This window comes from Neoarius graeffei, chromosome 9 (genome assembly GCF_027579695.1).
Source record: "Neoarius graeffei isolate fNeoGra1 chromosome 9, fNeoGra1.pri, whole genome shotgun sequence".
NCBI classification, from domain to species: Eukaryota; Metazoa; Chordata; class Actinopteri; order Siluriformes; family Ariidae; genus Neoarius; species Neoarius graeffei.
The window spans coordinates 13049474-13064153 of NC_083577.1; the positions used below are offsets into that span (position 1 = coordinate 13049474).

The 14680-nt window shown below is 44.1% G+C and overlaps 1 protein-coding gene across 1 annotated transcript in view; it reads right to left on the bottom strand.

The window, feature by feature from the left end:
* ankar (ankyrin and armadillo repeat containing) overlaps positions 1-14680 on the bottom strand; it is a 79100-nt gene that overhangs the window by 15646 nt on the left and 48774 nt on the right. The window contains exons 12-17 of the mRNA XM_060928925.1: positions 13816-14063; positions 12723-12891; positions 7474-7715; positions 7000-7153; positions 6122-6283; positions 5923-6029 (exon numbers count right to left, since the gene is read on the bottom strand). Coding sequence (XP_060784908.1) covers positions 5923-6029; positions 6122-6283; positions 7000-7153; positions 7474-7715; positions 12723-12891; positions 13816-14063 — 1082 coding nt within the window. The remainder of the gene's footprint in view (positions 1-5922; positions 6030-6121; positions 6284-6999; positions 7154-7473; positions 7716-12722; positions 12892-13815; positions 14064-14680) is intronic.

The window sequence follows — 14680 nt, forward strand, 5'->3', positions numbered from 1 at the left end:
GTCAAACGCATGCCGCAGAGTCACATCTCGCGACTGCTCTAACAGGAAGCCCGCGAGGGATTCCCCGAGAGAGGGAGGAGGAGCATGCTGCTCCTCACTCTGACGTGGTGATGACAGACGGCTCTGTGACAGCTGCTCCCGCCAATGCCACACCGGGACCTCCCCCCATTAAATTATGGCAGGCCCCACTCTTCACTAAATGTGACATTAATTCCCTAAATCAAGGCCAATCAGTCCCCAAAATTATCGAGTGGGTAAGGTGAGGATTAACCACCGCCTTTACTCTAAATTTCTCCCCTCAAAATAGAATTTCAAAATAGAAATTTCTCCCCTTGGATACTCACCGGTATGCCATACCCTCCAGCCCGATCGAAGGCGGTCCCTAGCGCGTCGGGGATCCGGACCACCGCACCCAACTCCATCGCCGAGCACTGATGCTGGAGGTGCCCCGGCTCCCCACAGTGCCAGCATACCGGCCCAGGCTCTCCCTCTGCACCAGTGTTTCAGAGCTCACTCACCTGAGGGGGGGAAGACACAGACATGGAAGTAGGAAACGGTAGGGCACTGCGGTTGCGGTGGGCTGGCTGGGGTGGAGCCGGCCCCCGCCTCCGCGGTGGGGGAATGGGGTGAGGATGAGAGACAGAAGGGGAGAGAGCGAGAGTAGAGAGGGGGGAAGAGGAGACACGCTGACCTATCATCAGAACAGCCGCCATATGGTCCTCCGCCAGCTCGATGGCCTGATCCAGCGACGCCCGGTGATGGCACTGGGCCCATTCCACTTTGCCTTCTGGAAGTTAGACGATGAATTGTTCCAGTGCCACCAGGTCGATGATTCCCTGGGCGTCGCATTTATCGGCCCTCAGCCACAGCCGGCAGGCGTCCCGGAGTTGCTGGCCAAACGTGAACGGCCGGCTGACCTCCTCCAGGCACAGCGCGCGGAAGCGCTGCCGTTGCTGCTCCGGGGTATGCCCCACACGTTGGAGGACGGCCCTGCGGAGGTCGGCGTAGACCAGCCGGCTGTTGGCAGGGAGCTGTAGCACGGCCAGCTGCACCTCACCCGTTAGGAGGGGGAGGAGGCGCGCTGCGCGCTGTTCCACCGGCCAACCACATGCCTCTGCTGCCTGCTCAAAAAGAGCGAGGAAGGCTTCGGGGTCATCGTGCGGACCCATCTTTGTTAGGGTGAGGTGGGGATGGTCCGCGGCGGTGGTGATGGTGGACCCCGCCGACACGAGCAGGTGCCGGAACGCATGGCGATCTTCCTGCTGTGCCAGCACCAGGGCTTCAAACCGTTGTTCCTGCTCCTTCCGGAGGGCGACCAGCACCTGGTGTTGGCTCTGTTGGGCCAAGGCGAGGGCATGGACCAGGTCCTTGAAGGGGGAGGACTCCATGGGGCTGTCTCCTTCTGTGCTCCGTCCCGGGTTTCGGCACCACTGTCGAACCAGCGCAGGTGGGTGGAGCACAGAAGCACGGCAGGCCAGAACTGAGTTCTCAGAAACTTTTATTTTCTGTGGTATATGTGGCTTTTCAGCTCATTCACTCTCTCACACATGCACACACATGCATTCTGGTCGGGAGAGAGCTCCCTTTCTCTGTTCTCTCTCTCCTTTTATAGGGCGCGGTCACTGGGGAAGACACACAAACACAGGTTAATTCACGTCAGGTGCAGTGATTCTGCCACTTACCTTCCCTGACTCCGCCCTCCATTCGCAGACCGACGCTTGACCACGCCCCCGCTGCCACAGCTCTGTTTCTCAAAATCCAGTGAATGTGGATAGAATAAAACAATTATTCCACTCAATCTTGTCATACATGGCTGAAAGCCAATTTGGTGCGACGTGTCTCATCGGCTATCAGCTCATGTATGACTCAATTTCGTGGAATAACTTAATTATATGTTGTTCATTGTGAACTAATGTTGTCCTACACTTCATGTCTGGCTCTGAACCACAACCAATTCTGGTTTATACTGGCAATAAAGTATTCTGAGTTCTGACATAAACTGATTTCAGAAACATGTCATTGTCGATATGGTTGTTGAAATCTGTCACGTTATTTCACATTTACGGAAATCAGTGTTTTGTAATGTTCCCTTATGTTCAGTAGCTACTTTGTGGTTTTTCAGTAACATGAAAGGCTGCATATTTTTCTCTTATTAGCTTCAAACAAGAGAGAAAAAATAGAGGCTGGCTGTTTATTGTGACAATAACGTAAGTAATAAGGGGAACTAACTTGCCTCTGCGACGTTCTGCAATATTAATTGACACTATAAATGGGGGGCATGGTGTAGTGGTTAGCACTGTCACCTCATGACAAGAAGGTTCTGGGTTCGAGCCCAGTGGCCAACGGGGGCCCTTCTGTGTGGAGTTTGCATGTTCTCCCCTGTGAGTTTCCTCTGGGTGCTCTCGTTTCCTCCCACAGTCCAAAGACATACAGATTTGGTCGACTGGGCACTCTAAATTGCCCATAGGTGTGTATGTGTACCTGCCAGCAGATGAGGGTTTGGATCCCTCTGGTGTGCTATAATCACCCATGGCTTCCTGGATTGCTAATCCTCAATAGTGGAGCAGATAACTAAAAAAATCCTTCAAATGGTGACACAAGCATGAAATTTTGCACAGATACCCTCCTGGATATACTCTTTCAGATTAGGATCCTGGCCACGTGAAAATTCAAGATGGCGACCTTTTTTCAAGATGGCCGCCATCAGTATCTGGCAATCTCACACCGAGACCATATATCTGTTGAAATAAACATGCTTTTTCCATTTAAATGAACTTTAAATCATGGGATTGTGATCATGAACTGTTTCCCACAATCTACCATGTCATTCAAGATTTAAACAAAGAAGACCTCCAAGTCCAACCTAAACTATCGGAGCTAGGAGAGCCCAGCTCTGCCTGCTCCGTATCCAGCCACAGACCAGCAGTGGCACTGGGCACAGCCCAGTTATCATGGGGCCACCAAACCAGGTGAACCTGGCTCCAGCCCCAGAGAAAATAAAGAAGAGAAGAAAATGTTGTTCTATTATGCGCAATCAGCGAAGATATCCAACAAAAAAAAATTAATTGCATTGAACTGCATTGAAAAGAAAGCAACAGGATTCGATTTGTTTTACTTACAGTGACATCTATAACTTCTATGTTATCTTATCTCGTATCTGTTACTGCCCTCTAGTGTTATCTTAATATCTACATTAGTAATACTGTTACACAATCTTATACATATCTTATAACTATAAAACACTTATGACTAACTTAACTCTAACACTCTAACACTTAACACTTAACTCTAACTCTAAACACTTATGACTAATTTAACTCTAACTTATTTGCAACTATATAAAAAACCTTTAGGCTGTAGGAAGTCACAATAATCCCAAAAGTGATGGTCTGACAACGCATGCCATCCACCAAAAGACAAACAAAATCAATGCGCAAAATTTATCTACAGTTCACATTTGCAGGAGCAGAGTGCTGTGCACACAAGGCCCAGCCTGAAGCACTTGCATCTACCATGGCAGCTGGTTTTGCAACCACATTTGGTCAGTTGCTCACAGCTCTTGGCTATGGGAGCATTGGCCGTCCAGAAAACGTGCCACTGTTCACCAGACTTCTGCCATCCCCAGTCAGCAGGACTCTCAGGTTCAGGCTGACACAGGGTTGCCTGGCCCCACACACAACCGGCCTGGTAGGCAGCACGCTTGGTATGTTGGAGAAGAGCGGCTTTGGTTGGCGGGATGGCCTCATAAGGTCGTTGTTTCCTGGCAAATAATTCGAGCCTCGCCTCATCTACAGTGGCAGCTGTGCTGGATCTGTCATACATAAATATGACAAACTTCTCCAGGATGTCAAGGTCGCTCTGTTGCACTGTGAGAGGGTACTGACTCAGTTTGGAGAACACAGGGGAGACTTCTGGGAAGATATCCCAGGTCTGCCAGGCAGTCTTCTTTCCCTTGTTTCTGAAAGCTGACACTATATCACAGCCACATCCAGAAACGATTGCATGTGTGTGTTAAATATGCTCAATTTACAATGGATAAATCATAATTTTCAAGGAGTAGCAGCCATTTTGGGCACCACAATGAAGGCTAACCTTCTTAAATTTATATCAGAGACAACAAAATCTGTAAAATTAGCATATAAGAGCATAAACATGGTTCACTTGGAAAATTAAATTAAGAAAAGAGAGAAAATAACAAAAAATTGTCACATTCGGGCAGCCATCTTGGAAAATGGCGGCCATCTTGAATTTTTGGCGTGGCCAGGACCCTTTTCTAAAAGAGAGGACATTAAAGCATATTTGTGGAGAATTTCATGCTTGTGTCACCATTTGAAGGATTCTTATGAAATATGCAATTAACCGCTGCACTACAACCATAAGGATGGCAGCAGCCAGACAGATAAAGGCCCGGTCCCACTGCACTTACGGATGCAAAGAGGATGTAAAACGTAAAAAAATCTTTGCCATCCGTTGGAAAACGCTACGCATCCGTTGTGTACTCATTGCATACGTGCTTCATACGCTCTATCCATCGAGCATCCGTCCACTGTGATTTCATCCGCGCAAAAAGTTTTGAGCTGCACAAAACTTTTAGAACGGATGAACTTTCCGCCGTGTACGATGTAAATCCGCGACATATACGAGCAACAAACGTTCTATGTCCGTCATCATCCGTTAAACGTCTGCTGTATCCTCTCTGCATCCTCTGGGCATCCTCGCAACTCACATCCACTGCAGCTGAAAACGGAAAGAGGGAGGAAAGATAAGGTACATGAAACGTCTATTCATCGTTGGTAGCACGGAAATAGAAAGGATGTAAGCGTATGCATCTCGTATATAAAGTATTCAAAACGGACAAAGCGTTTATATCTGGGATGTATCTCGTATATTTAGGATGTCTGGAGTATGTCTAGAGTATGTAGAAGGACACCTAGCGGACAATCGATATTTTGTATAAAAAGGGGGAGAAAATCATCTAGTAGTAGAGATGTATCGATGTAGCCGCCAGCACGTCTTTCCGCTTTATGCTGACGGCGTGCGTGCTGCATCCCTTTATATCCGCGGAGCAGACGCAATTCATACCCCCCGCATGCGCAGTGAACGGTCTGCATCCGATATACATCCGCGCAACATCCCCTTTGTTTCCGTTAGGCGTACGTGATGCATCCTCTTCATCCGCTATGCATCCGCTCTTTCTGCTATGCGTCCGCTTCTCAGTTATCACCGGTAACCCCTTCGGAGCTGTCATCCACTTCCATCCGCTTTCATCCGCTAGGCTTCCTATGAACATGCGTTTAACATCCCCGCTATATACTACCCACGTCCGTTCTTTTCCGTTCTGTTTTCGCAAATTTTCGCCATTTTTGTCCATTTCTGGAGCGGATGAAAACGGATAGAGCCACCCCCGAAATTTTGCTCGTCCGCTGTGTCCTTTTTGCATACGTTTTGTGTCCATCGGCCAGTGGGACCGAGCCTTAAGTGGACACAAATGCATGAAGTCATGGGAAGTCATGGCCTAAAGGTTAAAGAAACAGCTTTGGGACCAAAAGGTTGTTGGTTTGATTCCCTGGACCAGCAGGAATGGCTGAAGTGCCCTTGAGCAAGGCACCTAACCCCCAAGTGCTTCCCAGGCTGCTCTGGGTATGTTGTACATGGCTCTGGATAAGCATGTCTGTTAAATGCCTGTAATGTAATGAAGTATGATGTGTCATTCTGAAATAAATAAACATTTCTAAATGGGTTTCAAGAGGTATAAAACACTTTTAATCAGTTCTGGTATGGTCACAATAACTCTGCAAACATCACACCATCCTGTTATTGAGTATTTTCCCATAACATCATCATTGTGTTTTACTCTTCTCTCTCTCTCCCTCTCTCTCTCTCACACACACACACACATGCACATACACACTCTTAATGTACCTTAACCTGGAGAGATCTGTGGATTTGCAGAATCTCTAACAATGTCGGAATGGCTTTTTCCTCATAAATCACCTTCTGGCTGTTTCTGTTATTAGTGTGTGCCACTCCTGTAATCAGATTTTTTAAAAAGCTCTATTATATATGTATATACTTAAAATAATTTTTTTGATGTAATATTAAAAGACTAGTCCAATATTACCGATGCACAAGGTCCTAAGTGCCGTAATGACACTGAGCAGAGTTCTCTCAGTAGTACGGGACCCACGTAGCAGGAGCACTAATGGTGGCACACTGTTTTCCCTACACAATCCATTCTGATGGGCGCAGCAGTCCCGGCAAAGGGCTATCACTGCCTGGCATCCTGCAAATCATATAACCAGACAGGTAGGAAAAAAGATCCAGGTGACCTGTTCCACATGCTGTATTTTATAGATCTAATGTGAGGACAACTCTGGCTGAAAAGGGTCTAGAGGGAGTTTGAGGAATAGCTGTTAGACGGGAGCTTTAAAACAGACCTGTCACACTCAAGCGCCAGACGTAAGGAAGTGCTCCTGGTGTTTAAACCAGGTAGTAGAATAACTACTGTGACCCCGTGAGCGTGTCATGTAAGTAATGGACACTGATGGCAAAAACAAGAGGCGAGAAGCAGCATGTTTTTCATAAGACGACTGGAATCCTGACGGGGGACAGGTATTCCTGAGTGCACATCTGTGTGCCTTATGAGTCTAGCAGACGAGGAGAATCTCAAGACAGGAAGTATTGCATTCACGTTCCCGCCGGACGTGACCCTTCTGACAGTAGCAGGAGGAATGCTTGGTCCAAATGGCTGTCGATCAACATTTAGCACGGCTTATCCAGGACCTGTCATCACCTTGTCATCGAGTCCTGCTTTTACTGCGTTTGGCACATGCATTTCTTAACCTCATGAGATTGTACGAGATGACAGCTTCGCTGGGAAGGTTTTATTTTAAATTTATGAGAGCCCCCATTTGCTGACAACATGATGTGCTGTGGGTTTTGGAATAGTACACATTGTAATCAGTTGAGCTCTGTCCGGTCCCGTCCCCACAGCCTTACCCACGTATTGCATTTTATCTGATGTGGACAGGAGCAGTTCCAAGACAAAACGGTAGCTGATGAGCTCGGCAATGTACTTCTGCTGCTTCGGTGTGTGTCCCGCTAAGGCCCAGAGAGCCGTCGCACCCAGTTCCCTTACCTCCTGCCTGAAAACCTGTGGCACCAGAACAGAAATATATTCTCGCTCTTTAGCTGCATTACCAGAACAAGGTTTTATTAAAATTCATTTTTAACCAAATGTAATAATGTTATCGACATAGTTTCATTTAATCAGATTAGTACTTTTTCCATTAGGTTGATTATAATTTCACAGTATGAACCCGACTCTATTGTACCAGTTATGTAGAAATCCCTAATAAATAAAGTTCAGGTATTAGAATCTATAATAGAAACTCTGGCTCAAGAATAACACAAATCTCACCATAAGTCAATCTGAGAGCAATTTGATTAAATGCTGAACAGTAATCATGTTACCTTTAAGAGGCATAGAAGATGTCTGGCGGCGGATTTGTTCAGAAACTGCTGCTGTATGGCAGGGTTTTGGTGCGCTATGGCCTCGAGGGCTTTAGCAGCTTTCACCTGGCTGGAGATCTTTCTGGAGCTCAGGACCTGCACCACAGAGGTCACAACATGTGTACCACAAATCAGGTCCTGGTTCTCCTTGTGGCCACGGGCCAGCTCAGCTAGAGCCATGCACACCTCTCCCTGAAGTAGCTCTGTCTCACACACACACACACACACGTATCTTCAAGTTCAAGTACAAGGTGTGTATTATGTGCATGTAACAAAGGGAAAAATCAATACTAGGTAAAATAAATTAATTGAATTGAATACTCTCTACAGTATATTCCAAGGAATATAGTATACAACCCCAATTCCAAAAAAGTTGGGACAAAGTACAAATTGTAAATAAAAACGGAATGCAATAATTTACAAATCTCAAAAACTGATATTGTATTCACAATAGAACATAGACAACATATTAAATGTCGAAAGTGAGACATTTTGAAATTTCATGCCAAATATTGGTTCATTTGAAATTTCATGACAGCAACACATTTCAAAAATGTTGGGACAGGGCAATAAGAGGCTAGAAAAGTTAAAGGTACCGGCTAGTGGCCTAGTGGTAGCGTGTCCGCCTCTCGATCGGGAGATCGGGAGTTCTATTCACGGTCGGGTCATACCAAAGACCATCATAAAAATGGTACCTACTACCATCTGGCAAGGCACGCTGCAATACAGATGCGAGTGGGGAGTTAAACTCTCGTGGTTACCAGAGGACTGTAACCCTAGCTATGTAATAGGCAAGAGGCTGAGGGCTGCGGAAACGGAGATCGGTGCCGCCCGATGCGCCACACGGCGTGGAAAGGACTTTAACTTAAGTTAATGGTACAAAAAAGGAACAGCTGGAGGACCAAATTGCAACTCATTAGGTCAATTGGCAATAGGTCATTAACATGACAGGGTATAAAAAGAGCATCTTGGAGTGGCAGCGGCTCTCAGAAGTAAAGATGGGAAGAGGATCACCAATCCCCCTAATTCTGTGCCGACAAATAGTGGAGCAATATCAGAAAGGAGTTCAACAGTGTAAAATTGCAAAGAGTTTGAACATATCATCATCTACAGTGCATAATATCTTCAAAAGATTCAGAGAATCTGGAAGAATCTCTGTGCGTAAGGGTCAAGGCTGGAAAACCATACTGGGTGCCTGTGATCTTCGGGCCCTTAGACGGCACTGCATCACATACAGGCATGCTTCTCTTTGGAAATCACAAAATGGGCTCAGGAATATTTTCAGAGAACAATATCTGTGAACACAATTCACCATGCCATCCACCGTTGCCAGCTAAAACTCTATAGTTCAAAGAAGCCGTATCTAAACATGATCCAGAAGCGCAGACGTCTTCTCTGGGCCAAGGCTCATTTAAAATGGACTGTGGCAAAGTGGAAAACTGTTCTGTGGTCAGACGAATCAAAATTTGAAGTTCTTTATGGAAATCAGGGACGCCGTGTCATTCGGACTAAAGAGGAGAAGGACGACCCAAGTTGTTATCAGAGCTCAGTTCAGAAGCCTGCATCTCTGATGGTATGGGGTTGCATTAGTGCGTGTGGCATGGGGAGCTTACACATCTGGAAAGACACCATCAATGCTGAAAGGTATATCCAGGTTCTAGAGCAACATATGCTCCCATCCAGGTGACGTCTCTTTCAGGGAAGACCTTGCATGACAATGCCAAACCACATACTGCATCAATTACAGCATCATGGCTGCGTAGAAGAAGGGTCAGGTACTGAACTGGCCAGCCTGCAGTCCAGATCTTTCACCCATAGAAAACATTTGGCGCATCATAAAACGGAAGATACGACAAAAAAGACCTAAGACAGTTGAGCAACTAGAATCCTACATTAGACAAGAATGGGTTAACATTCCTATTCCTAAACTTGAGCAACTTGTCTCCTCAGTGCCCAGACGTTTACAGACTGTTGTAAAGAGAAAAGGGGATGTCTCACAGTGGTAAACATGGCCTTGTCCCAACTTTTTTGAGATGTGTTGTTGTCATGAATTTAAAATCACTTAATTTTTCTCTTTAAATGATACATTTTCTCAGTTTAAACATTTGATATGTCATCTATGTTCTATTCTGAATAAAATATGGAATTTTGAAACTTCCACATCATTGCATTCCGTTTTTATTTATAATTTGTACTTTGTCCCAACTTTTTTGGAATCGGGATTATAATTTGTTACACAACCCCAAATCAAGGAGGCATGCTGGTGTAGTGGTTAGCACTGTCGCCTCACAGCAAGAAGGTTCCGGGTTCGAGCCCAGTGGCTGATGGGGGCCTTTCTGTGTGGAGTTTGCATGTTCTCCCCATGTCTGCGTGGGTTTCTTCTGGGTGCTCTGTTTTCCCCCCCAGTCCAAAGACATGCAGGTTAGGTTAATTGGTGGCTCTAAATTGACCGTAGGTGTGAGTGTGAATGGTTGTTTGTCTCTATGTGTCAGCCCTGCAATGACCTGGCGATTTGTCCAGGGTGTACCCCGCCTCTCGCCCATAGTCAGCTGGGATAGGCTCCAGCTTGCCTGCGACCCTGTAGAACAGGATAAGCAGCTGCAGATAATGGAAGGATTATTTATTTAAAAAAGATATTATTAAAAAAAAAAAAAAGGGCGGCACAGTGGTGTAGTGGTTAGCACTGTTGCCTCACAGCAAGAAGGTTTTGGGTTCGAGCCCAGCAGCCGATGGGGGCCTTTCTGTGTGGAGTTTGCATGTTCTCCCTGTGTCTGCGTGGGTTTCCTCCAGGTGCTCTGGTTTCCCCCCAGGTCCAAAGTTAGGTAGTTAGGTTAACATGGGGTGAAGTGCCCAAGAGTGGCGGCACGCATGCATGCAGTGGCTTTGCTCTCCTATGATGAACTGAATTTCAGTGTACATTTGTGCAGTGACAATAAAGGCATGCTATTCTATTCTATTGTATTCTTTATGCTGAAATTGAAATTAAAATTAAAAACAATGGGACAGTTAAGCATTTACCACTTTATAATGTTTCAATTCCTTTTCACAACACTTAAAAAAGATGTTTAGGGACTGAAAACACCAAGTGATGAAGCATTTCAGGTGTTATTTTGTCCCTGCAAACAGGTCTTAAGGTGTGCAACAGTATCGAGGTCATATTTTTCGTTTCAAAATTCTCCACACATTCTCTATTGGGGACAGAACAGACACACCCTTTTCTTCCACAGCCACGCCTTTGTAATGTGTGCAGAATGTAGGTTTGCATTGTCTTGTTGAAATCTCCCTGGAAAAAATGTTGTCTTGAAGGCAGCATATGTTGCTCCAAAATCTTAGTGTACTTTTCTGCATTAATGCTCCATTACAGAAGTGTAAGTTACCTTTGCCAAGGGCACTGACACAACCCCATACCATGACACACCCTGGCTTTTGGACTTGTTCCTGGTAACAGTCTGGATGGTTCTTTATGTCTTTGGTCTGGAGCGCAAAGTGTCCATTTCTTCCAAAAAAGACCTGGAATACTGATTCATCTGACCACAATACATGTTTCCACTGTGTGATGGTCCATCCCAGATATCTCCAAGCCCAGAGAAGTCGACAGCGCTCCTGGACACAGTTAACATAAGGCTTCCTTTTTGCACAGTAAAGTTTTAACAGAGATCCCAGGTGTTCAGCTTAGGCTTGTGCCCTTGCCCTTTACATTCTAAAAGTCCTCCAGATACCTTGAATCGTTTAATGATATTATGCACCGTAGATGGTGAAATATCCAAATCCCTTCCTATCTTTCTTTGAGGAACATTATTTTCAAACATTTCAATAATTTTCCTCACACATTTGTTGACAAACATCTTCAGCCCATCTTTGCTCCGCAAACACTAGGCCTTTCCTGGATACTGATTTTGTACCAAATCATGATTACAATCACCTGTTTCAAATCACATCATTATGTAATAATTTTACCTCATTACTCACCCTAAATTGCCCCATCCCAACTTTTTTTGGAATGTGTTGCAGGCCTAAAACAGGAATATCCGTACAGGGTGTTTCGAAAAATTTGACGTCATTTCACAATCTAATAACTTTGCCAATTCTCGTTCAATTGACCTCAAATTTTAACAGCATGTGTGGAAACAGGTCAAAATTTTATGTTTAATGTTGTTGGTTTTTTTTAAAAATCTTTTTAGGTATAGAAATGCCATTCACTGGAAAAAAAGGCATTTTGTGTGTTAGAGTACGCTCGAACACAGTCGAACAAGACTGTGCAGCATGCATTTATGACAGAATTCTCTAAAAATGTACTGTTACCAGAAAAGACTGTTACCAAAGACATGCTGCAGCATGTCTGGCAGGAGCTCGACTACTGACTTGACGTATGCCGTGTCTCAGGCAGCACACATATTGAAAATTTGTGAAATCATGGAATCCACATACCTTTTGAATTTCTCATTCAAATTTTGAGGAATAAATCTTATATTGCTCAACATTAAGCCTGTTCACTTTCATTTGCCTTGACTATGCAGTTTCTGGGACATTTACATCTCAAATAATATAAATTTTTTTAAACACCCTGTATATTAACAAATAAAATGAAGTTGACCAACAAAACATGAAATATCTTGGGTTCATTCTGTCTGCAATGGAATACAAGTCAAAGTGAATTTAGAAATACCATCCGAACTTGTTCTGATTTGGGGTTGTAAATATGGAATAAAACACGACGGGGCATGCCATTATCGAAAAATAATCCATGATGGAGTGGTGTGATGTGGATTTATTCTCCTATAGCACTATGTCCTGACGTGTTTTATTCCTCTTCTACCACAGCAATTTGCTAGCAATTAAAATTTTTAATGTATTGATAAATGACACATTGTGCTTTTTATCTATTTGTAGTTACATATTATGTCGTCATTCTTTCACCAGCCTCTCTTTTTGGTCTTTCTGAAAGTTAACAAGACAGGCTGTAAAAGCATAAACTTCTACGTGAACTTCTCCTTTCAGAAACACATCACTGTGAATGAACTGCTACTGCAATATCATCTGATCAATCAGAATTGAGAACTCAGCAGCGCTGTGATGTATGATAAAAGTTGTATGATCTTATTAAACCAGGATATCTGCTGTTTCTTAGCATATGTAGCAGTCATATATAGTAGAGGTGCATCATTACTGAGTGTTGCTATGGCAGCTTGTTTCTGTTGTGAGTACTGTACCAGAGTTCACAGTGAGTAAATCAACCAGTTGTGGGATCACTCCAGAAAGTGCCACCAGGGTTTGATTTTGGGGAGAAGCGACACACAGTGCATGGATACACCTTACAGCGTTCACCAGCACATCCTGGAGGTCAGAGGTCAGCAGCTGGACCACAGGGGCAACCCCACCCTTAAAGAACACATGGCAAATAGAATGATACTTCCAGAAAACCAAATAATCATTTCACTATGATACATTAAATGTGCATGCCTCTGTCTTTTCATGCAGTTTTTCAACACTTCTTCTGACATGTGGTTGTTTATTCCATTGTATATTGAATCGTAAGCAACATGAAACATATCATAGGCCTGAGCCAGAATAAAACACGACACAATTACAATATATAATATATAATACAATCTCAGATTATATGAGAGCTCAAATCTTGTTGGTCAGCAATCTGTATTCCACAGTGCTGTTAAATTCTGGGTTCTGATGGGTCACTAGGTGTTGATTAGTTTTTATAACAGCATCTCTGACTGTAGTGCAGCTGAAAGTCACACGTTCAGATTCATATGTGCATTATTAATATGTTAAGGTTTCTATAGTAACAGCTCGTTTTCTTGTACACAGTCTAAATCTAAGAATAAGCAGATTAAAATGTGTTTTTATTTAACAAAGAAATACATAACATTGATGGAAAGCAGAGGGGAAACATCAGGGCCTTCTAGGCCTTCAGAGAAGGCCCAAACATATCAGCATTTCAAATGTTATATTTAATTTATTTCATTCTTTCATAATTTCATTATAATTATTCTCTTCTAATTTGGCCTCATTTTCAATCAAAGTTGCTTCAGAAATATCTTATCTCATTGGTTAATGAGGCCCATTTTGGACCATGTTATCCTAATACATGATATTACAGCAGTTTTCTAAAAATTAAGCCGTTTTTTCAATCTTTGATTTATAATACCTCAAGAACGGATAAACATATTTTAATTCTGTAAAAGTATGTTGTTTAGCATTCAATTCTGAATTCAGTGAGACCAGTTTCAAGCAATGTGGACTGAATTTGAATTTTCACCTGATATGCCTACTGTATACATATCTCACCAGTTCAGTGATTTGAATCTGATACGCCCCGCTGGCCCCAGCCAGGTCTGTCAGTATAACGGTGCAGCGTGAGTGAAGCTCTGGATGATGGCTTCTGAGGTGTTTGATGAGCACTTGGACTGCACCAATGCGCACCAGCTCCTCACACACCAGAACATTCTTCGTCATGTGACACAACGCGGCTGCAGCCATGCGCTGGAACAACAGCCTCCCATTGAGCAAAATGTCCACCAGGACTGAGATCCCACCTGTTACAGCACATACACACTGAGCACTGTTACACACTGTTACTGTACAAAGAGGACAGCACTGCTGAATTCTGGATTCTACAGCAGCTATGACAGTAGTCACCAGCCACTTTATTAGGAACACCCATATATCCACATGCTGTTTTAAGCCTAGGTCACAACCGGCCGTACATGCTCCTACGGCCAGTCTACGTGCAAAAAACGCAAGAAACGCACGGAGGGCGCGCGTGTGACGTGCTGATTTTCGAGCCATAGACTGGCCGCAGATCGGCCGCAGAGGTTCTTTGTCATGTCAAACAAACTCTACAGGCGCTTACGTTTTTTTCAGGTTGCAAGACAAACTTACGGCCAACGTGCGTCTTTCTCCATGAACAAAAAAACGCAGCGATTTGGGAAATGCCAAAAATCGCACGGCCAAAAAATCGTACGTCCAGTTGTGACCTAGGCTTTATGCAGTAATCTAATCAGCCAATCCCTTGACAGCAGCACAATGCATAAAATAATGCAGATACAAATCAAGAGCTTCAGTTAATGTTCACTTCAACCATCAGAATGGAAAAAAAGTAAAATTTTTTACTCAAAGTGTGATTTTCACTGTGGTATGGGTGTTGATTTGA